This window comes from Pyrgilauda ruficollis, unplaced genomic scaffold (genome assembly GCF_017590135.1).
Source record: "Pyrgilauda ruficollis isolate IOZ18807 unplaced genomic scaffold, ASM1759013v1 scaffold187, whole genome shotgun sequence".
In the NCBI taxonomy this organism is placed as follows: domain Eukaryota; kingdom Metazoa; phylum Chordata; class Aves; order Passeriformes; family Passeridae; genus Pyrgilauda; species Pyrgilauda ruficollis.
In genome coordinates this window covers 643,771-666,142 of record NW_024517762.1, presented here as the reverse complement: position 1 = coordinate 666,142, position 22,372 = coordinate 643,771, and the positions used below count along the sequence as shown (strand labels likewise).

Below are 22,372 nucleotides of genomic sequence, written 5' to 3'. Positions count from 1 at the left end.
GCTGTCCCGCCGGGGTGACAGCACCTCGGCCCGGGTGGGCAGGGGACAGGCCAGGTGTCCCCACACAGCCCCACGCTCTGCGGGCGCTCCCCCCGCTGGGTTTGGGGTTCAGCTTCCAGCAGTGAGGGACAAACGTGCCCCAAAAAATGGGAATTTGGGGTGCCCAGATCTGGGGAGCTGAGCAGAACCGGGTTGTTGCAGTGAGGGAGCTGCTCTGGGATTGTGGGCACAGAGCCAGCGGGTTTTGGGATGAGACAATGGATTTGAGGTGGAATAGGCCAAGGAGACAGGAATGGCCAAACAATCATCCCATGCATGTGGGGCTGGAATTCTCCCTTCTACAGGAAATGTGGTGGGATTCCCCCAGGAAGAACTTCTTTATCCCAGAATCATTGAAACTAAAAATACCCTTTTCTGAAAAAGCCAAAGGATTCCTTAGGGAAAGGTGCCACTCAGGAGAGGGAAAACCCTCCGTGTGTGCTCCCTGCTCCTGGGGTTTGGGTGACAGCAGGATTTGGGCAGAGCCAAAGAACCTTCTGCTTCCCTTCATCTGAATTATTGGGAGCAATTCCGAGCCAGCCCAGTGCAAGCAGAGCTGGGAGCAGCCAGCTGGGAGCCACAGGGTGATAAGCTGCTTTGGGATGATGGATGAGATCTGGCTGCCTCCCAGATTTTGGTATCTCCTCAAGAAATTCAATATTAAAATGTTATGTATAGCTCTGCTCCCATTTCCCTCTTTTTTCCTTCCTATCTTTTTTCCCCAGGAAAGAGCCACATAAGAGTCAGACCCAGAGCTGGGCAGGCTGCCAGAACCCTGGCTAGTTTTCCTTTAATTTCTGGAAAAGTCTGGGTTTCATATCCATGTAATTCCCTGCGTAACCACAGAGCACACGTGCCCAGCAGAGGTCCAGAGTGGTCATGGATTATGGGAATTCTGTCAAAATCCAGCCCAGCTGGGTGAAATGTGCCCTTGGTTCATTGGGCAACAGGTTTGCACTGGGACAGGAGAGCAATGAGCAAACATTCCAGCTGTTCCAGGACTTGGGGAAGAGGCTCTGCTGAGGATGGGAATGATCAAAACAAGCTGATGTTTAACCCTGGGGGGAGGTGTCCCACAGGGAACTCCTAATGGACATACTGGGATTTGTGGGACGTGCTTTAGGAAGAGACCATCAGCCTCTGGGGTTTCTTGTGTGTCACCAAACCCAACCAAGGGGTCAGTGACAATGTCAATAATAACAATTAACAACAACAACAATAATAATTATAGCAACAACAACAACAATTAATAATTAATAACACATCAATAATAACGGATATGCAGCGCCTCTGCCTCCCAGTCTCAGGAAATTGAACTTCTCCAATTATGAAGGAATTTAAATCCCCCATGTTCTCAGACAATAGGAGCCAGTATAAAAAGAGATTTTTTCCCAAAAAATGTTGGTAATGCTGAACATTCTGCTTCAGGGGAATGTTTGGTCAGACTGGAGTGGGAATGCTCTGCAGGGCCCACCTGCCTGGCTCCTGCTCCACCATCTCCCAGTCCTCACCTCCCTGCTGTTATTTCCTGGTCCTTTATCTCCCTGCTATTAATTTCCGTTTTCTTCGTCTCCCTTATCCATCATCTCCCAGTTCACTGCCTCCCCGCTCGTCATCTCCTGTCCTGCATCTCCCTGTATCTCCTCTCCTGCTCCATCCTCTCACTGCTCATCGTCTCCTGTCCTCTATCTCCCAGTCCATCACCTCCTGCTCCATCCTCTCCCATCCTCTGTCTCCCGGTCCATCATCTCCTGCTCCATCTCCTCCTACTCCTCACCTTCTGTCCCCTCCTGCTCCATCACCTTCCAGCCCGTCACCTCCTGCCCATCCCGTGTTGGGAGGGCAGTGCCGAGATCCCGAGGGATCCATCGGAGCCCCCCGGGTTCCTCCGGGAGCCTTTTCCCCCCGCCGCCCGGGGGCGGTGGTGGCGGGGCGGGACCGGGGGCGGCCCCGGGCAGGTCCCCCTGGAGCGGCGGCGGGAGCGGCGGAGCGGAGATGCCGTACCTGCTCATTAGCACCCAAATCCGCCTGGTGAGTCCCGGGGGACCCCCGGGGGTGGGGAATTCCGGGGGGCGGGCAGGAACCGACCGGGGCGAGCCGTGAGACCCGCTCAGCCCGCGGTGCCACCGTCACCGGTGCCTCCGGTGCGATCCCGGCGTGGGCTGGCCCTGCTGCTGCTGGGGGGTCGGGGGTGACGCAGCTTTGGGGGACCCCAGCACGGCCAGGCTGTGCCCAGAGGCCGGTGAGGGGTCCCCGTGAGAGCCCCCGGTGCCCCCACCCCGGCTCTGCTGCCCCAAACCCTCCTGTCCCAAATAGCGACTCACTTGGGAAACTTGCGGCGAGATCCCACGAACGCCCTCGCAGCCGGTTTTCCCTCGTCCCCAAAAAGCCATTCCAGGGTGGAAAACGCGGCCAAGGGAGTGGGCACGGCTGGGGCAGACGGGAGCCGGGCAGTGGTTGGGATCTCTGGCTGGGATCAAGTGTCCAGGAGCACCGGTGGGATTGCTGGCTGTCCCTGTCAAATAAAGCCACAAAGCAAACGTTACTCCCCGGCACTGGCAGCGCCCACATCCTGCAGGACTCTCTAGGAGCCCACAGCTGTGTGTTTATCTGGGGTTTCCCTTTTCCCGGCATCCAGAAGCCTGGATCTCTTGGTGTGCTTTGGGGCAGGAAGCAGGGGCAGTGAAAACAGCAAATGAGCAAAGGGAGGGAGTTGTGATGGACACTGCTGCTGCTGCCACTGGAGATGTCCCAGAGGAAGCAGCCGTGGGTTGGGAATGGGGATTTGTGGGGATGCTGCAGCACCAAAGCATCTGCTGGCAGTGGCATTTGGGGTCGTACAAGTTGATTGAGTGATTATGGATGAGGTAGAGGAAGGGACGCATGGATTATGGCACTGGAGGGAACAGCCTCCAGAAACAGAGCTGTCTCTGCCCTCCAGAGACTTTGGAAGCTCTGCTCTTTGCCAAAGGGGAAAAGCAAACATTTCCAGTGTGAAACCTGGCACTGAGCTGAGGCTGGAACCTTCCTGGGTGAGCAGCTGCACCTTCCTGGCAGTGGCTGGGACAGGGGGTGGCTGTGTCACCATGTGTCACTCACCACTCTGTGCCTGTCCCACAGGAGGCTGGGCCCACCATGGTGGGCGACGAGCACTCAGATCCCCACCTGATGAGTATCCTGGGGGCCACAAAGAGGAGCACGCTGGGGAACAACTTGTAAGTCCTCCTCTCCTTATTTTCCCAAGAAATGCAGAACATTTTCACTCCTGGAATTCCCCACAGCACCTTCCAGCTGTACAGTTAATCCCAGGACTCCAATGTGTCCTGTTAATGTGCACAGTTAATCCCAGGACTCCCATGTGTCCTGTTAATAAGGAAATGCTGCCTGATATTTCACTTGGTTCTTTACTTTCCTTTGCTCTGACCCTGTTTTAGCACCTGACCCCCCTTTCCTTCTCTTGGTGCCATCCCTGCCTTGCTCTGCCTGTGCCTTTATTGGTGCTGAGACACCAGAATGCTCACCCGGTTCTGTCCCTCCCATCCCTCCCAGCTGCAGTCTGTTTGTCCATCCCATCCCACTCTCCAGTGCAGCTCAAGGCTTCACCTGAGCCAGCCCTTCCCAACAGCTCCTAAATCTTTTCCATGGGCAGCTGAGCCCTGAGGTTGGAGCTGCTTCCCATTGTGTCACCCCTGACTCCGACCCCTCCACTGGTGTGTTCCCAAGCCGTGGATATTTGACACTTCTCCATGTCCCCACCTCTGACCACACTGAGTTTGACCCCAGCCTTTGGCCAAGGGCCACTCAGAGATGTGACCAGCATCCTCCTCATGGTTTGGCCCACTTTTTTTTCCTCACTTGGTATCCCACTTCCTGGTTTTCCCTGGGGTGGGGAAAAAAACCCAAAACAACAATGGCAAAGCAAAACAAACCCCCAAATGCAAAAGAACTTGACAGAGAGGAGCAGCTCGATTCCTGCTGTGTTCCATGTGTTGTGGTGTGGAGTAGGAAGAGAAGGCATTAAAACAGAAGGTGCATCTCATCCCAAATGTTCCCAAGCTTCCATCCATGGAGCTGGGAAAACCCTCCTACTCAGCACCAGCCTGGCCAACACCAAGGGCTGGATCCTCAGCTGCTGCAGCGTTAAAAATCTCAGTGGGCTGGGAAATGTCAATAATAAGGAGATAAAATATAAGCATAGAGGGCTGCCCCATCCCAGCTGCTTTCCTGGGGGGTTTGCCGGGCTGATCCCTCTCCGTGCTGCTATTCCCAAGCCCGTGGGTGGGGCAGAGATTGGCAGCAGCGCCAGAGTCGTGCTGCCACCCGCCGTGCGGAGCCCGGAGTTACGAAACGGGATGGGAGACAGAGAAACACAACAGGCTCCAAGAAGGAACTGGATCCTGAGAGATTTGGGCGAGGATCCCTGGGATTCAGGTGGAAAAGGAAGGCAAAGACAGATAAAAGCCTCTGTGGTGCCTGCCCCAGCAGCTGGGGGAGCCTCAGCACTACAAGGAAAAGAAGCACCACATTCTGCCTGTTTTGGGGAAGGGATGTGAGCTTCCTATGGGATCTCCCTGGTGGATTCACCACCTTTCTCCTCTCCCTGTGGCCCGGAGCGTTTTGAGCTCCTCTTGCCCCACCTGCTCCTTGGCATGGTCTGTGTCACAGCTGGGAACTCCGCTGTGTCCCTGCGGCACATCCCTGCGGCACAGCACGTCCTCCCGTGTGTGCCTGAGCAGTGGGGAAAGTCCCCTGGCTGCTGGCACCCCCGGGAGCACAGCCACGTGCCAGCCCAGCCGCCTCCTCCGGAATCCCAGCCAGGGCTGGGAGCTCCGGGATCCGCAGGCTGAGCAGGATTTTCCATCCCCAATTCCTTCATGAGCAGAGCCTGGCTGTGGATGCTGCAAACCCCCTTCCTGCAGCACCTTGGGACTCAGAAATTTAGCCATGACCTTGTAGGGAGCTTAGGAAAAGAAAACCCCAAGCAGCACAGACCTTCTGGGAAACTGGGATGTAGGTGAAGCTGAAATCCCTGTAATGAGGGAGCTGCACAGACACACAGCCCCTCATTAAGTCCCACAAGGTGTAGGGAGCAGGGATGTGGTCCCTGCCCTCTCACTCGGGGTCAGAGCCCTTGGGGCAGCCAGGTGGGGCAAGGGGTGGGGTGGGTTTACCTGGAAGAAAAGGCTTTGCAGGTATCCCAGCCCCTCCGTCCCAAGTGGATGCACATGGAGATGGCAGCAGATCTGTTACCCGGAGTGTGCAATCTTCATTTCTCTGAACACACAGCTGGGATAAAGCCCTGGGAGCTCTTGCCTCCTGCTTTTAGCTCAGCTACACAGTTTTTTAGATTTCTACAAATCCCTGCCTCTGCTACTTCCTCTGAATAGTGGGAATAATATTTACCAGCTCCCACTGCAAATCTGAAGGGTATGTGGCAACCCTCCTGGAGGAAGAACAGACTTCAAAGACACTTATAATAATGCACATTATCTTTACACCACATCTATAATTACAGCCAAGTACAGTCTGTCTTGAGAAACTGGAAAATCTCTCACATCTCAGGTTATTTTGTGCTTTAAAACACTCCCAGCTCCAGCACGGGTCTGAAATCCAAGCAGGAGAAGCTTTGGAAAGGCTTTTGGATCTTTTTTAATCATTATTAGTAGGAAAAGCAGGAGAAGCTTTGTTCAGGTGCCCAAACAGGATCCCCAGTGATCCTGCAGCCCATCATTATCTGCTCTTATCCAGCACTGTGAGTCAGCTGCAGCTGAGCTGCTCTGAGCCTTATCCCAAAAGTCATGTCAGAGGAGAGGCTGGCACATCCAAAGGTCTCACTGGCCAGCTCAGCTCAGCTGTCCCAGGCCAATTCAGCCCAGTCTGTGCCTGGTCCCTTCACTGGGGAGCAGTGTCACAGCCCTGGAGCTTCTGGGATTCAGGGGTAGGAATGTGGGAATGTGCTCCAAGCCTGGAGCCAGCACAAACCAGCGGGGAATCAGAGCTGGACAAGGATCCCAGTGTCAGCTCCCAGGCACTGCTGGAGCAGAGGAGCCTGGGCTCCACCTTGCCTGGCACCTCCATGCAGGATGAAGACTACTGGCTTTCCAAAGGTTTCCCACCTGGCTGAAAGCAGCACTTTGTTCCAATTCCCAAATTCTAACAGTCCCTCAAACCCACCCATCTCACAGACATACTCTGACATGGGTAGGACACTGGGATTTCATTCCTTAGAAACACCTGAATAATTCCTCTCCTCCTCCATGAATTCCCAGGTATGCTAAAAACGTGCTCACTGTGTTTACCTGTGAACACTCTGCTGCAGTGTCAGCCCAGTCACCGAGCAGCATGTGGCTCTGGACACCAGCCCCTGAGCCACATTCCCATTCAACCTGATCCTTCCCTCCTGGACAGGATTCCTGTGGTTTGGCACCTCGGGCTGTGCCTTAGGGATTAACCAAGGCCCTGTGTCACACACACCTGTGCCAGGTGGGGCTGCTGGTCTTAGAGGGATCAGCAGTGAGGCAGGCTCACTTCCACCAGGGAATTCCCATCTCTTCCTCCCCAGCTCACCTTATTCCCATCTTTCCCGGGTGCAGCTGTGAGTACTACGTGAACGACGCTCCGCGCGTGGTCCTGGACAAGCTGGAGAGCCTCGGCTACCGCGTGGTCAGCATGACCGGCGTGGGCCAGACCCTGGTCTGGTGCCTCCACAGGGAATAGCCAGGGAGAATCCTGCGTTCCACCCGGACAACATCCTGCTGGAGATCATCTTATAGGACTGGCAGCAAACTTTCCCCCCTTAATTCCTTCCTGCCCCAGACTCCAGGCACTCAGGCAGGGGGAGGAATGGCGCAGAGGCAGAGCTGGACCCAGTGGAATTTTGCCATCCCTGTTCAGTTTCCCAAGAGCAGGGGGAGGAAGGTATGCCCAGAATCTGGCAGAGGGGACAGATGGCTCCAGCTCTGCCTTCAGTGGGATGGCAGTCTGGCACATTCCAGCTTTTTACATTTTAATCATGTTTTCAGCATGCCCTGGAGGAAGCTCAGTAACAGCCCGCTTTGCCTCCTGCTCAGGGTGCCCTGGAGAGCTCCATGCCTTCTCCTGGGCCAGGGGGTTAGGGAGGGACAGCAAGCATGGACACCATCCCATCTCATCCCTGAAATCCAAGAGGGAACCACTAAGCCTACTTCCAGTGCTTTGAGAATCCCTTCCCTTGGCAGCAAGGCCTGCTTCCATCTCAGCAGCACCACCAAACTTTCAGATCCCAGACTGCCTTCCAAGCCTAACACAGGATTCCTAAAATAACACAGAAAGTGTTCTTGTGTGACTATTCCAGGTGCAGGCTCTAATCCCAGCACTGCTGGAATGTTTGGGACTGTGCATGGATTCTGCTGTGGGGGTAACACCAATAAAACATTGCTCCAAAGAGACCAATGTCCTTCTGTGGGTTGTTTAAAGCTGTTGCCAGATCCCTCTGGATGCACGGCTCCTGAACAAGCTTTCAGGAATTAAAAGCTCCAAGGTTTGGTGTTCTGATGGCACCTCTCACACCTTGTCCCATGGGATGGGGCAGCTGTTCTGAGCACACACACTGACAGGGTAACACGTGCACTCTGTGAACCTCAGGCAGCCATTCCTTCCCCAAACCTGGAAAGGGATAAGGGCCGCAGTCCCTGGGAGTTTCTGGAACCTCAGGCAGCCATTCCTTCCCCAAACCTGGAAAGGGCAGCAGTCCCTGGGAGTTTCTATTCCCACAATACCTTTAGAAAAAAGGAGGTTTATTGACTTAAATAAAGAAACAGCTCTGAAGGGACGGAGGGGTGGGAAGAATCCATACTCTCATGCTAAGTGTGGGACTTTTCCTCCTCATCTTCCCGCTGGAGCTGCTCGATGAGCTGCTGCCTCTCGGCCGCCTGGCGCATCCTCATCATCACCAGGCTCTCGTAGTCCCGCTCCGACACCACCGACGCCTGGAAGGAGCAGGAAACACAAACAACCTGTCAGGGGCAGCACAGACTCCCAGACTTGCCCAAATCCCCCTCACAACACCAGCATTCTGGGCAGGAAATGGTTTGAGCCCACGGAAACTGGGTGAGGCGGGTGAAAACTGCCTGGCTACAGGAAAAACCAGGAATTGTTATTAAAATGATTATTAAAAATAACCAGCAATGAGTGTGGTTGGTGAGGAAAGCGGGACAGACACAGAGGCAGCATTCCATGAGGCTGGACGGGGCATTATTTTGGATGACAAGATCACCCTGCACCTACAGCGTTGGTGCCCGAAGTCCAGCATACACTGCATACACTTCACCTGTTACAAAGGCTAATGCCATAAAAAAATCAAACCTTTGTGGATGAGTCATGGAAGTGACTAACTTCCAACTGTCTGACAGTGCTGAGGCCTTGGCACAGGTTGCCCAGAGAAGCTGTGGCTGCCCCTGGATCCCTGGAAGTGTTCCAAGCCAGGTTGGACAGGACTTGGAACAACCTAGGATAGTGGAAGGTGTCCCTGCCCTGGGATAAACTTTAAGGTCCCTTCCCACCCAATCCATTCCATGATTCTAACAGCTGCAATCAATGACCTTGGAGGTCTTTTCCACCACAAACAACTCCCTGATTCTAAACAGCTGCAGAAAGAAAACCACCAGGGATGTTCCCAAACCTGACACAGGACTGGAACAGTTTTCCAAAGCTCCCAGAGCCTCCCTGCTGCGTGTGGCAGCAACTGTCACGTCAAGGCAGTTGATTGCAGACTCTGCCTAATGAACGTGGGCAGCAGATGACAGCTGCTCCGGTGCTTTGGCGCTGCTTCCAAAGCCATTCTACACTAGTAGGTGGCCGTGCTATTTTGGATGTATGAAAGCACTGCAAGGCTTGGAAACATCCAGCTCGTTCCTTGACAGTTCAGGTGGAAATAAGAGTTTCTTGACAGAAGGTGAATGGAAAAAACAAAACCCTTCGTATTCCTTTTTCTAGGAAGTGGGTTAAGTGGTGATCACAGAGAATCAGGGAATCCCAGAATGGTTTGGGTGGGAAGGGATCTCAAACATCATTTAGTTCCAACCTTGTCCTATGGGCAGGGACACCTTCCACCAGCCCAGGCTGCTCCAACCTGGTTTTGGACAATTCCAGGGATGGGGAAGCCACAGCTTCTCCAGATATTGAAGGATTTCTTAGGAAGCAGAAGGGATACAAAGACAATAGAACGCCTAAATAAGTCTCTGCATGGAAACATGGGCGAGTGCAATTCCTTATCCTGTGCCAGCAAAGTGGTTCCTCCGGCTGCAAGGACACAATGAAAGCCCACAACAGATAAGGAACATCAAGAGGGAAATTAAGAGTCTAATTGGTGTCTTAGGAGACACCTGAGCAAAATGACCTTTGGGTACTGGCAGCAGCAGTGTCTGAGAAAGCACCGATGCTATCAGCCCTCAGCCAGGATCCTTCCAAGTCCCATCCACCAGCCCCAGGAATTTGCTGGGCTGGATGGAAGAGCCTGCCTGAGACTCATGCAGATGAATCACCCACACAAACCTGAAGCCCCACCTCACACTGGGATTGAAATTTAAAACAGCCAGGAGATTATTTGCAGCCTGGTTTGGGAGCTCTGCTGACACGAGGAGCCCTCGGAGTGGCAGGAGGAAGAGCAGCCTGATCCAGGTGGGCTCCCAGCACGTGCTCCCGGGTGCCTGAGCGTGGGCTGAAGCTCCACCACTGCACACACCTACTTCCTGCAATCCTGGCAATTACCAATGGAGTGAAACCCAGTTTCTGACGTGGCTGACTCAGCAAGGGCTTGGCTCAAAACAAACACATCCACACATCCACGCAGGGAGCCGCAGCCCGGGAAGCACATGAAGGGACGGCAGCGGCAGCACTGTGGAGTTTTGGCATTTTGGGTCCAACCTGGCTGAATTCCTGGACTCCTGGCTGAATTCCTGCACTTGCTTCTTCATCCTGCTCTCCAAGTGCTCCAGCAGCTTCTCCTCGCCGCTCCTGGACTCTGGACTGCTCCAACAGGGTGTAAGTCTCTCCTGCACTCCGTTCTCCCAGCGTTGTCTCCTGCACTGTCGCTTTCTACATCCCCCTTCTCCCGTACTCCCTGGGTTCCTTCGGTGGGACTGAGTCACCGTCTCGTTCCCAGCCACCCACGGCGCTTTTCCGGCGGTGCCCCTCCGCAGAAGGTGCCTGGTTACCATGGCACCCGAGTGCCCTTCTGTTCTAGATGCCAGATTAGATCTGTTCTCATGGTGACTGTGCCTCTGCTGTTCCCCACCAGCCCGGAGCCGCAGCACACGTTTAACGAGCTCGCTCACACACCGCCGCTCCTCTCCACTCCAGGGGGAGACTCCTTCAGATCCAAGACAAGCCAAGTGCTCCTTGCCGCGGCGTGGAGTTTGCATTTCCTGCACTACCAGCCTCTCTGTGTTCCTTGCAGCTCCGGGAACGGGGCAGGAAGAGGTTGATCCTGTTGCGTGGCTCTCTGCTGATCCCTCGGCTCCCGCCTGTGAGGAGTCAGCATTCCTGCTCCTCGCTGCCTTTCCTCACCATGGATACTTGGCGCAGGGGGTCCATCAAGTCCACCACCTTCTTCCGACGCTTCTCCCTCAGGAGGCACAAAAAGCTGGGCAACCAAGTCATCATCCTGAACCAGAACAGCCACACTCTGGACAAGGACGGCCAGAAGAGGGAATGCTTGAGGGATCTGAAGGACAAGTCTGAGTACCTGTCCTGTCAGAGCGAGCAGAACCTGGCCAAGGCACAAGCCCCTCCCAAGCCTCCCCGGCTGTACCTGGACAGTTCCAGCTGCCCCAACATCATCGATCACACAGATTCCCACTCCGACCTCTCCTTTTCTGATGCTGCTCCATACCACAAAGCCACTCCGACGCATAAGGACCAGGCTACGGACCTCAGCACCTCAGAGGCAGGTCTCCCAAACAGCACCACTCTTCCCGACCTGGCTGACCCCTTCCTGTCCTTCAAAGTGGATCTGGGGCTATCGCTCCTCGAGGATGTGCTGCAGACCCTCAGGAAACAGAACCCGAGGGATTACGCCATTTGAAGGTATTCATTGTCCACCACATCCCAGTTACTCACTGCTGCTGCCAGTTCCTCCGATTCCAGCAGGAGGAAGGATACTGGAGCATGCCTGTTGTGCGTGGTCTGTTTCGTTGTCCTCGCCTTGCCCACCACAGACCATCCCTGTCCTTGCCAAGGAATCCTCTGGAGCAGAGCTCACGGCTCTGTGCTCAGGTGAGAGCACCGTCTGCTGTCTCGTGGGCAACTTTCTGCTCTCCACCCTGGGAATTTCCCACTCCGTACTGCGCGTCCCATCCTCAGGGAAGACTGGCATTTTTTGGGAAAGACTTATTTTGGGGATGTGACACTGTGGGGCAGGGACACACAGGGATTTGTCATGGATTGCTTGTGGAACAGCAGGCAGCCTGCAAGGAGGCAGCAGCACTGCACCCCGAAGCCAAAGCTTTGAGGGCTGAGAGACGGGAACTGGGGCTTCTCCTCCCACCATGTTTGGATGTGAAAGCTCAAAGCTGTTCCTCCGTTTTTTCTCTTCCTCCTTGTGGGTTTCTTTTCCCTTAACTCCAGTGCAGGTGGCACTCCCAGCCTGGAAAGAGGTAAGCATCCAAGTAGGCTCCTGATACAGCACCAGCAGTGGATTTATCCTCCTGGCAGGAGAAGAGATGTCTCTGACACTGCTGCCTCACGCATGCACTGAGCTCCCAGCTGTACAGACATAGAAGAATAAATGTATCTGTGACTGGAAGTGTCTGGTTGCCTCATTTCATTGGGAACAAGCCACAGAAATCCCAGGCACCAGGAGCACAGGGTATCTGGAGTGGCCCAGATCCATCCTCCCTGGCACTGCAGGGTTTTATGATGGGGGAGGGACACTTGTGTGGCTTTGAGGGAAGGACAGAGCTGCTGGGACTTGATTTTCCTCTGAGGGGAACTCACACAGCTTGGGGCAAGACAGGAACAGCTGCCCACCCTGAGCTGGATAGTGAGAAAGGCTCTGCCAGGCTGAGAACGTTTTGGGCAGCACCAGGACAAACTGCTAAAAGAAACTACCAGTTATTACCTTTTTGACTATTAGGGCTCTTTTAAAAAACAACAATAATAAAACCTCCATGCCCCCAGATCACCAGGAGCTTTGGAAGTGGCCACAGCAAAGTGCAGGGACACTCCAGGGAAGGCACAGCTGCCTCTTACCCTGCGAGATTCACCTCCCAAAGTTAAATAATAGGAAATAAACCCTCTGAAGGAGCTTAGAACAGGTACAAGAACTCCAAGCAGGAGGCTTTCCTCAGGGCTGAATGGATGAGGAGCCCTGGCAGGGAGATTCCACTGCAGGAGCAGGGAAAGTCTTTCCAAAACTGAGCATTGCATGCTGTTGGAATGGCAAAACAAGCTCTCTGCAGCCACTGTGTGCTTTGAACCATCACACAGCCACTGCTCTCAATGGCCTGGAGGAATACTGTTCAAGCCACAGCTTTTGAATTCCAAGGGGAACTGGAGCCTGCTTGGCTGCAGCAGCTCTCCAGGAACTGCTGGTCAAACGTGCACCTGTTGCTGTACGAGACAAGGCTGTGGAAGATGAGCAGCTTCCACCTGGGAACTGCTCCCAAACCCCCTGGCTGGGGTCTGGCTGTCCTTTACCTGTGGATTTTGGCACTCAGGTCCTGGCTGGCTCTCCCAGGCAGGGAGTACTGGCTGCTTGTCCCAGACAGGGAGCAGAGGATGAGTAGTGAGCGTGTTGCCATGAGAACGCTGCAGGCTTGGGCTGTTTCCTGAAGCAGAGCAGCAGAGGAGCTGCTTTTGCACAGAGTGGGAACAAAACGGGGGCGGATTCAGACAAAAACAGAGGGGAGAAGCGAATAGGAAGCAAGGGCAGCTTAAATCAGAATGAGGTAAGTGCAGCCTGGAAGCAAGAACGTGGAGCCTGGTGGCTGGGAAGCCAGGCTGGGTGTGAAGGGAAGAGGCAGAGGGAACAGGGATCTGGGAGCTCACCCTGTACGCTCTTGAACTGGAGAGCATGAGCTAAGTCAGCTGGAAGCAGATCAGCCAAGAGGAACTGTAAACACATTGCAGGTTTTAGAAGCATCCTAGTGGATGCAGCAGGAGGATTTGGGGAGGGTCTGGAGTGGGAACAAGGGAAAACAGGAAAGAGAGCAGCTTGGAGATGCCAGGCTGCAGCTCAATCCCAGACAGTGCAGCTCCTTACAGCTAAAAGCAGCAGAAAGGACAGCAAAGCATCAGCTGTGCAGCTCCTGGGCAGGATGCAGGTCCCTGGCAGCAGCTCCTCGGCATTCCCAGAGCCAGGTGGGATTGAGGAGGCTGTGCTGGGCACAGGTGAGTCACCAGCACCGTGCGCTGCTTTCCTGCTCTCCCTGCTGCCCCACCACACTAATCCTGCACCGCAGGCAGACGCTGCACTTCCACACTAACAAGCTCATGGCATGGAAACAGGCCAAGACAAACTCAGGGATCTGAACCCACAGAGGCTGGAATCCACTACCAACCTCCAACAGCACCAGCAACCCCTTTGGTAGGAATGAGCCAGTTCTCACTCTCTGCCAGTGAGAAACTCTCAAATAACATGGTTTGTTATTTGAGAATTTCTCACCAGTTCCCTTCCTAACACTCCTGTGGTTCACCACTCCTGTGGTGAATCTCCTGTGGCTGCAGGACTCTCCCTGGTCCTATATGGACAGGATAACAATCAGGGGTTTTGATGCATAATTACAAGTAATATAAATAAAATACTTAATAAAACATCAAGAGAATGAATGCACTGAACAATCTCACAAGCTTAAAATATTTAGGGAGTGAACACACAAAAGGATATTTAACTTGATATTGCTGTCTCCTCCCTCCTGCAGACCTCTAAGAAAAGAGGTTTGCTTCCAGCACTGAAACTTCCTCCTCCTGGGAATGCAGTGAGCAACCATGGCTCTCTAAAGGAACCTTTCAGCAGCTGTCACTCAGAGGATTCCAACAGTCAAGAACATATTAAAAAATCCCATCAGAATGGCACTGGAGGCTTTGGGCTGAGCAGGGAACATCCTTGTTCTTCACTTGAGAGAAAGGGAATGTGTGAAGACCCAAACAGCTCCCAGTGTGCTGCTGCCCAGGCAGGAGGTCCTTTAGAAGGCCACTGATCCAGCACAGAAAGGGCTGCTGGGAAAGCCAGGCCTGGCCCAAAAAGCTTCTACCTGACAGCACTCTGAGATTCAGGTTGTTACAGCACCAGATTTCCATCTCCTTACCTGTGAGCTCCTGGGCTGGCTGGTGCTGTCAGGGAGGACGGTGCTGGGGCGGCTCTGGGGCTGGCCCTCCAGCCAGGAAATCTTCAGGGGGTTATTTAGCAGGCCAACCTCATTCTTCACAGCCATCTCCTGGCAGGGAAAACACCCTTCCATCATCACCTGAATTTCAGACCCTGCTCCCTCACGAGTCCCTAAGAATCATGCTCCCATCTCAGAATGGCCTCAAGGCCAAGTAGGGCACAAACTCTCTGGAAGTGTCCCAGGACAGGCTGGATGGGGCTTGGAGCAACCTGGGCTAGTGGATGGTGTCCCTGCCCATGGCTGGGGGCTTGAAATGGATGGTCTTTTAAGGCCCCTTCAAATCCAAACTATTCTATGATTCCACTCTGTAAGATTTTAAGGATCTTTCCAACCCAAACCATTCCATGACTCTCAGATTTCACAGCTGCCCTACATGAGAAGTACCTCTATGGTCCACACCCCTGCCAGCACTTTTGATATACAGGTCACACACAGTTCTGGGGGTTTTTATCATTTGGATATGAGTGAAAGAAAAGCTAACAAGGAAAGTCTCATACAGCCCAAGCTGATGGAACTATAAAACTTAGGGTAACTGATGACTTCTGCTCCCACAGCCACCTGAGTTATTATAGCTCACAGTGAGTCAAGACATTTTGGGTTGTTTTTCACTGCAAATGCCTGGTATCACCTCCAAAACACATAAGCCCAACTCCAAGGCATTTCACCTCCACAGAGAGCTGAGTAAGTGCTCAGTGCCTGATTTCTAAGGCAGTGCCTCTTCCCTCAGCCTGTTCCACGCACAACCTGTTTATGTGCCTGATCTCTGGGTTTGTGCCTCCAGCTGTGCCACACCCTCCGTGCCTTTTGACTCTCATTACCCTTCTCCACTGCCTTAATGACAGGGCAGTGTCCTGGCTGTCACCTGTCCTGTGCCACCCCCAGCACACCCAGCAGGGGCTCTGCACACTCACAGCTGCCTTCACCGTGGCAAATTCCACCACTGCGCTCCCAGTCTTCCTGCTGGAGATCAACAAATTGAGCACATCACCATACTGTGGGAAGAAAGAAAGGAAGGAAAGTTAATTACAGAGCCAGGAGACATGTCAAGTTCAGTTATCAAATGAACACAAAGAGAAAACGTGTGTTTTCACAGACATGAGGCTTGAGCTGTCACCACTTCTGTCCTGCTTCCACTGATCCCACCATTTCTGTCCCTCCAGGAAATAATCTGGGAAGGCATGGAGCTACACACTTGGCTCCCCCGTGCAAGAGGGCTGCTGAGCTCAGAGTCAGAGCTCAGAGGGAAAAGAAAGATGCCAGGGTGGGAATGATCAGATCAAAGGCTTGTCTGTGCCTGTCTCTGCACTTCCCACAGCAGGGATGTGGAGTGCTTGAAGTGAAGGATGGCTGCACCACAAGCACAGAGCCAGACAAAGTGGGCAGGAAGCATCCAGTGGGAAGAGTCTGCAGTTGCTGCTTCAGCCAGAGCTGTTAGCTGGGAAACAGCTCCCAGCTCAGGGATCAAAGGATCCAACTTGGTTCAAAGGTTGGATTTGATGATTTAAGAGATCTTTTCCAACCTTAATGACTCCATGATCATGCTGATGAGCTCTGAAAACTGCATAAGAAAGCTGAACAAGGAAGGAAATGAGCCACTCCAGTTTATAGCTTACAAAGGCATGGAGTGACAGGACACAGGGAATAACTTCAAACCAGCTGTTCAGATGAGATTACTTGTTCAGATTAGATTATTAGGATAAAATCCTTCCCTGTGCAGGTGCTGAGGCCCTGGCACAGGCTGCCCAGAGGAGCTGAGGCTGCCCCATCCCTGGAAGTGTCCAAGGCCAGACTGGACAGGTCTTGGAGCAACTTGGTCTAGTGGAAGGTGTCTGCCTGTGGCAAGGGGTGGAACTGAATTATTTTTAAGGTCCCTTCCTACCCAAACCATTCCATGATTCTGTGATATGCAGCTTCCCAGAATTCACTATTCTTACAGCACTTGGATCAGGGGAAGACCCAGTAATACAAAGGGAGGAGTGTCAGACAGGACCTTCTGTAGGATCTTCAGCAGCACATCTTTGGAGTATCCCCCTCCAGTCTCATCTTCCTTCCTGCATTTCCACCTGAGCTGGAAACAAACGGCAGGAGTTAATTTTTCCCGTTTGGATGATTTTTCCCTGCTCAAGCAGCTCCCACCCCCCTGCACATTCACCACTTCTGCTATTTCCAGCCACACTCCCAGGCCTGCCAAGACAGTGATCTCAGCATGGGAGTGAGCACAGGGAACAAACTGTTTGGGGAACAGGGAGAAACGCTGCTCACTGGAATAAAAAAAGATCGCACTTGAAAGGATGCTAATGGCTCTGTCAGGGTAATTAACAGCTGTTTCCTTGTGCTTAAAGCACAGACAACTCAATCCCAGGCTCAGAAATCTGGAGCAGACAAAGAAAAGGTGAGTGAGGAAGGAATTCTAACAGCAAGGACAGGAGCTGTTCACCTGATGATGCACATTCCATGAAGGAATTTCATCTCCAGTACAAAAAAGAATGTGCCAGCTTAGCAGGGTTGAAATGTCCCTTCTGTTTTCCACCATGTTCTATCAGTTTTCACCAAAACACAGCTTTTTAAGGATGTCTTACCTTGAGCTTAGGAGTTATTTTGCCTTCTGCTCCATTTCTTTCCTGCCTGCCTAAAAAAAAAAAATCAAAGGAAAGGACATGGGTGAAAATTCCTCAGCATTTTGCACAATTTTTTTCCCTGAGAACATACACATGATGAAACACTTTGGGATTTCCAGTGGACCATTGCAGTCCCAAAAATCTCGTGCAACAGGAACTGCAGCACAGACTGAACACTCCATGGCAGCACTTTTCCCTTTTAGGAAGCACAGACTTGCCACGATCAAGGCTACAAACAGGTCAGCAAAAACACAAGCAGCAGACATGTTCTGAGGCATTTTTCCCTGCAAGGTTGGAAAAACTCAGGGTGGACAGCTGCCAAAGAGCCCGAGGCCAGCTGCAGGTGCTCCCCTGTGCTCACCTCGGCTGTGCTGCTCCCTTTCCAGACGGATCTGCTCCCTGACCAGCCTCTGCTGCTCCTCCAGCTGCCGGGAGCCCTCCTCACGCAGGCGGATTATCTACGGCACAGGGAACACAGCACGGGCACCTGAGGCACACAGCCAGGGCTGGAATGTCACCTGGAGGCTTCCAAGGACAGCCTGGGCATCACACCCATCTCCTGGGACACCCCTCCTGCCAGTTGCCCTGGGACAGCTCCAAAAGGAGCAGCCTGGTCTGGTGGAAGGGGTCCCTGAGCATGGCAGGGGCTGGAACTGGATGGGCTTTAAGGTTCCTTCCCACTCAAACCATTCCAGGATTCTCTGATTCACAGAGCCTTTTAATCCCAAAGGTTGAAGGATTGCTCTCCAGAGATTTTTTTGCACCTCATCCCATGGATTTCATCAGGAACGGAAATAATTCCAGCAATTCTTCTCAAAAATAGCAGAGGGAACTAAGAATTTATCCTTACTTCTTCTTCTAATGATCTCGTTATCCTGATCTCCTCCTCTTCATTCTCCTGGGACTGGGCTTCCCGTTCTCTGGCTTCAAGATCTGCAGAGAAAGAAACAAAATTAAAACAATCCAAAGAGAACTTGAGTTTTCCCTGCTGCCCAGAGGAAGATGGATAGATCACAAACTCGGCTGCAGCTACACCCATGTCCTGACAGCTCTGCTGCCTCTCCTCTGGCCCCGCACACCAAAGGAACCTTAACCCCCTAATTCCCACTGCAGGACCTAATTCCCTCCTTCCCAGAGCAGGACTACCCCAGCTATGGCTGTGGGAGAAGATTCCAGGTCTACTGGACTGTAATAGGGATGAAGAAACCAGAGTCATCCCCCATGGACTGACGCCCGTGGAAGGAGAAATGCAAACAGCCAGCTAGGGGAGACCTCAGGAGAACATGAGGGTTTGATTTTCTCACCAAGCTTTACTTTCTTCCTCTTCTCATCGAGTTTCTGTGTCCTTGCTGCAGCCTCCTTCTTCGCCCTCCTCACCCTGTCATAGGCTGCCTGCCAAGGAACCAGCACAACAGTGGGAAACTACGGAAACCAGGAGAGAAACTGGAAAACAGGGAACACAATGACATCAGGGACTGAAACCCTGTCAGCAGGGCTGGAGCATCTGCTGCTTCTTGGATGACAAGCTTTGCCAGTACCTGAGAAGAGGAGCTCGTGTTTTTAGCTTCTATCACCTGGAATCAACAGTTTTCCCTCTCCTGAGATAATCTGGAGAGAGTTCCTTGCTCATTTTTTGGTTTTATTCTTTCTAGGGACATTTCCAGGGTCTTTTAGGCCTTGGGCAGTGGGTTCTCAGCCACTTCCCCACAGCCTCAGAAGGATCCAAGCTCTCCTGTGTCCCTCAGACAGTAAAGCCTGGAGTCTCAGGAATTGCATCCAGGTATTACTCATTTGTCAGCCCCTGACTCAACAGGAATGGCAGATGTTGCCATGGGAATTTGGTGTTCCTGAACCAGGGATGGTGTTGTTAATCCAGGTATTACTCATTTGTCAGCCCCTGACTCAACAGGAATGGCAGATGTTGCCATGGGAATTTGGTGTTCCTGAACCAGGGATGGTGTTGTTAAATGGGATATGCCCCAGTCCAGCACGTTATTAAAGGCAGAATCTCAGGGCAGAACTGCTCCCAGCAGCAAATCCCAAACACCACATTTCTCCAAGCTGTTACCTGGCACCTGAGATCTGACCTCATGGAGAACCAGGGTATATGGAGGAAGGAAACCGAAGAGGGGAAAGGAAAGGAAAAAGAGAGGGAGAAAAAAAGGGGGAGATGATAAAAAAATGGGGGAAGGGAAAAAAACCAAAAAGAAAACCAAAAAGAGGGAGAGGGAACCAAAAAGGGGAAAGGAAAGAAAGAGGGAAAGGAAAAGAAATGGGGAAAGGAAGAGAAGTGGAAAAGAAAAATAAAAGAGGTAAAGAGAACGAAAAATGGGGAAATGGAGGGGGAAAAAGTGGAAAGGAAAACAAAAAGGCGGGGAGAAGGAAAACAAAAAGGGGGGGAGAAGGAAAAAAAGAAGCCACTGTATCCCACTCCCAACCAATTCCCTGCTATAACAAGTGGAAAAAGTTGCGTCCCGGCCCCACCTGGTGGACAAAGCTCCCGGGATTGGGAATGTGCAGGAAAAGCCCTGCGGATGACCCCACCTCCCGCATAAGAGTGCAGCTGAGGGAGAGGGATCTCCTCGCCGGGCTCCATCCTCCAACTTGCCATTTCAGGCAAGAATTGCCCCGCACTGTCCCGCCTAACCCCGCTCCCTGGCAGCGGGCAGCCATTCCCTTGTTATCCCGGTATTCCAGGCCCTCGGCCCGAGCCCCTCTGCAGCTCTCTCGGAGCTTCCCTCCTGTGTTTAGCACTGACTAACCAACGCAACTCGATTCAAAACCGCCAACGAGTCATCCCAAGCCCACAAAATTAACTACGTGACTTTTGGGCGCTCGGACAAACGCCTGACAGCAGGATTTTTGGATCAACACGGGAATTTCCCTTCTGGAAGCACATAAACAAAGCGAGAACAACATGTCCCAGAACGACCCCGCAGTTCTCCCTTCCTCCACAGGCGGGTTCCGCCCCGCAGGATTGAGGGGTGAACTGGGGGAACGAGGCCAATTCCAGTAAAACCGGGATATGACAACGCAATGTCAGTAAAAACGGGATTTTTCCGTCCGACAGCCCCGGTCCCGCAGCAGCGCTTGGAGCAGCCCCTCAGCTCAGCGCCGCGCCGGGAACGCGCCGCTCCCAAGGAGACCGGGAAAGGGATGGAGGGGAGAGAAGGAGCCCGTCCCGAGCCGCCCGCGCCCCTCACCTCCTTCTCGGACGCTTTCTCGCCGATCCCCAGCAGCCCGTAGAGGTCCCGCTCCAGCAGCTCCTTATCCACCGCCATCTTCGCGCTTCCCGGTTCCGCTCCTGGCGCCGCGGTCGCTGGGAAATGTAGTCCTCGCACGTCGCCTCACCACGCGCCACCCGGGAAGGTGGACTACAAGCACCGTGATGCACCACGCGGCCTCAGAGGACGGCAACAGTCAAGGTGCGCAGCCCCCTGCTGGGCATGTTGGGTACTGTAGTTCTTTAGCGGCTGCTGAGAGCGGGGCTAAACTAGATAAAAACTACAAGTCCCGTGGGGCCGTGCGCGGGCACTGAGTCCTTAGGGAAAACGGCACGTGGGACCTGCGGTCCCCCAAGGTCACCGCTGACCGTGTCCCCAAGTGCCACAGACGGATCCACATCCACGCGCTAAATCCCTCCAGGGATGGCACTCCACCACCTCCTCGGGAAGCCTGTGGTAGTGGGAGGTGGTGTGAGCCCAGCTGCACCCTCTTCCCAAAAACATACTTGTTTTTGTTGTCCCCAAAAAACATCCATCTCAGCCCAAGGCACAGCTCCTTGGGAAATTTTTGTCTTCTTACTGATCTAAGATACCTCCCTTCCCCCCCCCCCCCCCCACTGCTCTAAGAAGGGAGCACTGTAGAAGAAAGCCTATCCAATTATTTTCATATGCAGGAGACGGAATTTTTCAGCCCTTACTCCTTTATTTTAGCAGGATTTGTGTCCTCATGGCTGAAGGTTACTTAACTTACTTTGTCAACAATAGCAACAAACCTGAGATCAACCTGAGATCATGAAGAAAACTGGATAGCCATGATTCCAGCAAAATGAATTGCTTCAGGAGAGCCGTTCTTAGCCGGTAGTGCAACAAACTGAAAGGTTCCTGGTGTGTCTCCATGGATCCTCGCCCGAGCACAGCCTCAGCTCTCCGGGTGCAGCCCCAAGTCATTGTCGTGTTGCTTCAATCCCTGCTCCACTGCCACCTCCTCCTTCTTGATGAGAATCCTGGAGTGGTTTGTGCTCAAAGGGAGCTTGAAGAGCATCCAGTTCCACCCCTTGCCATGGGCAGGGACATTTTCCACTATCCCAGGCTGCTACAAACCCTGACCTGGAATGCATCCCTGTCCAACCTGACCTGGAATGCTGCCAGGGATGGGACAGCCACAGCTGCTCTGGTCAACCTGTGCCAGGGCCTCACCCCTGAACAGGGAACGATTTCTTCCCTATTTCACGATTTATTCCACCTAAATCTCCCCTTTTCCATTTTGGAGCCATTCCCCTTGTCCTAACCCGGCAGTTCCTGATGGGTTGTAGCCCTGGCCATGCTGAGGCCACCTGCAGCCATCATGGGGCCACCTTGGGCACCTCCTGTGGCCTCCCCCTGAGGATCCCTTTTGGGTCCCACTCCTGTGACACCTTCTTGCCCTACAAGACAGAAAATTTATCCCCCGACGCCTGTCCCTAAAGCCAAGCACAGCGCCTCAGCCCTTCGGGGCTGTGCCGCGCCTCAACAGCGGCCCTTTGTGACAGCGCCATCAGTGACATCACAGCAGCCACGGGACGCGTCACAAAAGCAGGACAGGGGGCCCAGAGCCGCAATCCCATGGGGAGACCCGTGGGATGCAAACACCGCTATTCCAGCCCCACCACGGCCCCGCTGGTGAGGCGTGGGGCGGCCCCGGGGGGACGAGGAGCCGCGGGGTTTCGGGGAGAGCTACCTGCAAACACTTTGTGCCTCTTGCAGGGCGAGATGTCATCGAGGGAGGACACTCCGGAGCCGAGCACCTCTGCTGCCGGCACCAGCCAGGCGGCCCCGGCCGCGCCGCGGGACGACAACCGGGAGGACGCCGCGTGCCCGGAGTGCCGGCACATCAGCACGGCGTGCTCCAGCTCCTGCCGGCACTGCTTCTGCCAGCTGTGCCTGTGGGACTGGAGCCTGGGCGAGGCCACGTGCCCGCGGTGCCAGCGGCCCACGCGGCACCCCTACCCCCAGCACGTGGCCCTGTACCACGAGGTGCAGGAGCGGGTGTACGACAGGAAGCGGAGGTGGCGCGGCCACTCCGCGCGGAGCTGGTCCGGGCACGTCGGGCCCTGGGAGAGGAGGTCAAGGAGATCCGTGAGGTGGC

The 22,372-nt window shown here is 53.7% G+C and overlaps 4 protein-coding genes across 4 annotated transcripts in view; 2 read left to right on the top strand and 2 right to left on the bottom strand.

The window, feature by feature from the left end:
* RMDN3 (regulator of microtubule dynamics 3) overlaps positions 1-6,738 on the bottom strand; it is a 30,064-nt gene extending 23,326 nt beyond the window's left edge. The window contains exons 1-2 of the mRNA XM_041465131.1: positions 6,607-6,738; positions 2,364-2,554 (exon numbers count right to left, since the gene is read on the bottom strand). Coding sequence (XP_041321065.1) covers positions 2,364-2,554; positions 6,607-6,617 — 202 coding nt within the window. The 5' untranslated portion in view covers positions 6,618-6,738. The remainder of the gene's footprint in view (positions 1-2,363; positions 2,555-6,606) is intronic.
* GCHFR (GTP cyclohydrolase I feedback regulator) lies at positions 1,758-7,332 on the top strand. The gene is made up of 3 exons (XM_041465136.1): positions 1,758-2,070; positions 3,160-3,254; positions 6,633-7,332. The coding sequence occupies exons 1-3, from the start codon at positions 2,035-2,037 to the stop codon at positions 6,754-6,756; spliced, it is 255 nt and encodes an 84-aa protein (XP_041321070.1). The 5' UTR covers positions 1,758-2,034; the 3' UTR covers positions 6,757-7,332.
* A 465-nt stretch (positions 7,333-7,797) lies between these two features.
* Positions 7,798-20,474, bottom strand: DNAJC17 (DnaJ heat shock protein family (Hsp40) member C17). Its single transcript, XM_041465111.1, has 10 exons — positions 19,896-20,474; positions 19,508-19,551; positions 18,328-18,445; positions 17,874-17,956; positions 17,385-17,481; positions 16,985-17,034; positions 16,396-16,473; positions 15,317-15,397; positions 14,325-14,453; positions 7,798-8,006 (listed from the first exon to the last, which is right to left on the bottom strand). Exons 1-10 carry the CDS (start codon positions 20,302-20,304, stop codon positions 7,881-7,883), a joined length of 1,215 nt encoding a protein of 404 aa, XP_041321045.1. The 5' UTR covers positions 20,305-20,474; the 3' UTR covers positions 7,798-7,880.
* Positions 9,948-11,779, top strand: CUNH15orf62 (chromosome unknown C15orf62 homolog). Its single transcript, XM_041465134.1, has one exon. It carries the CDS (start codon positions 10,586-10,588, stop codon positions 11,099-11,101), a length of 516 nt encoding a protein of 171 aa, XP_041321068.1. The 5' UTR covers positions 9,948-10,585; the 3' UTR covers positions 11,102-11,779.
* Positions 20,475-22,372: the final 1,898 nt, after the last annotated feature.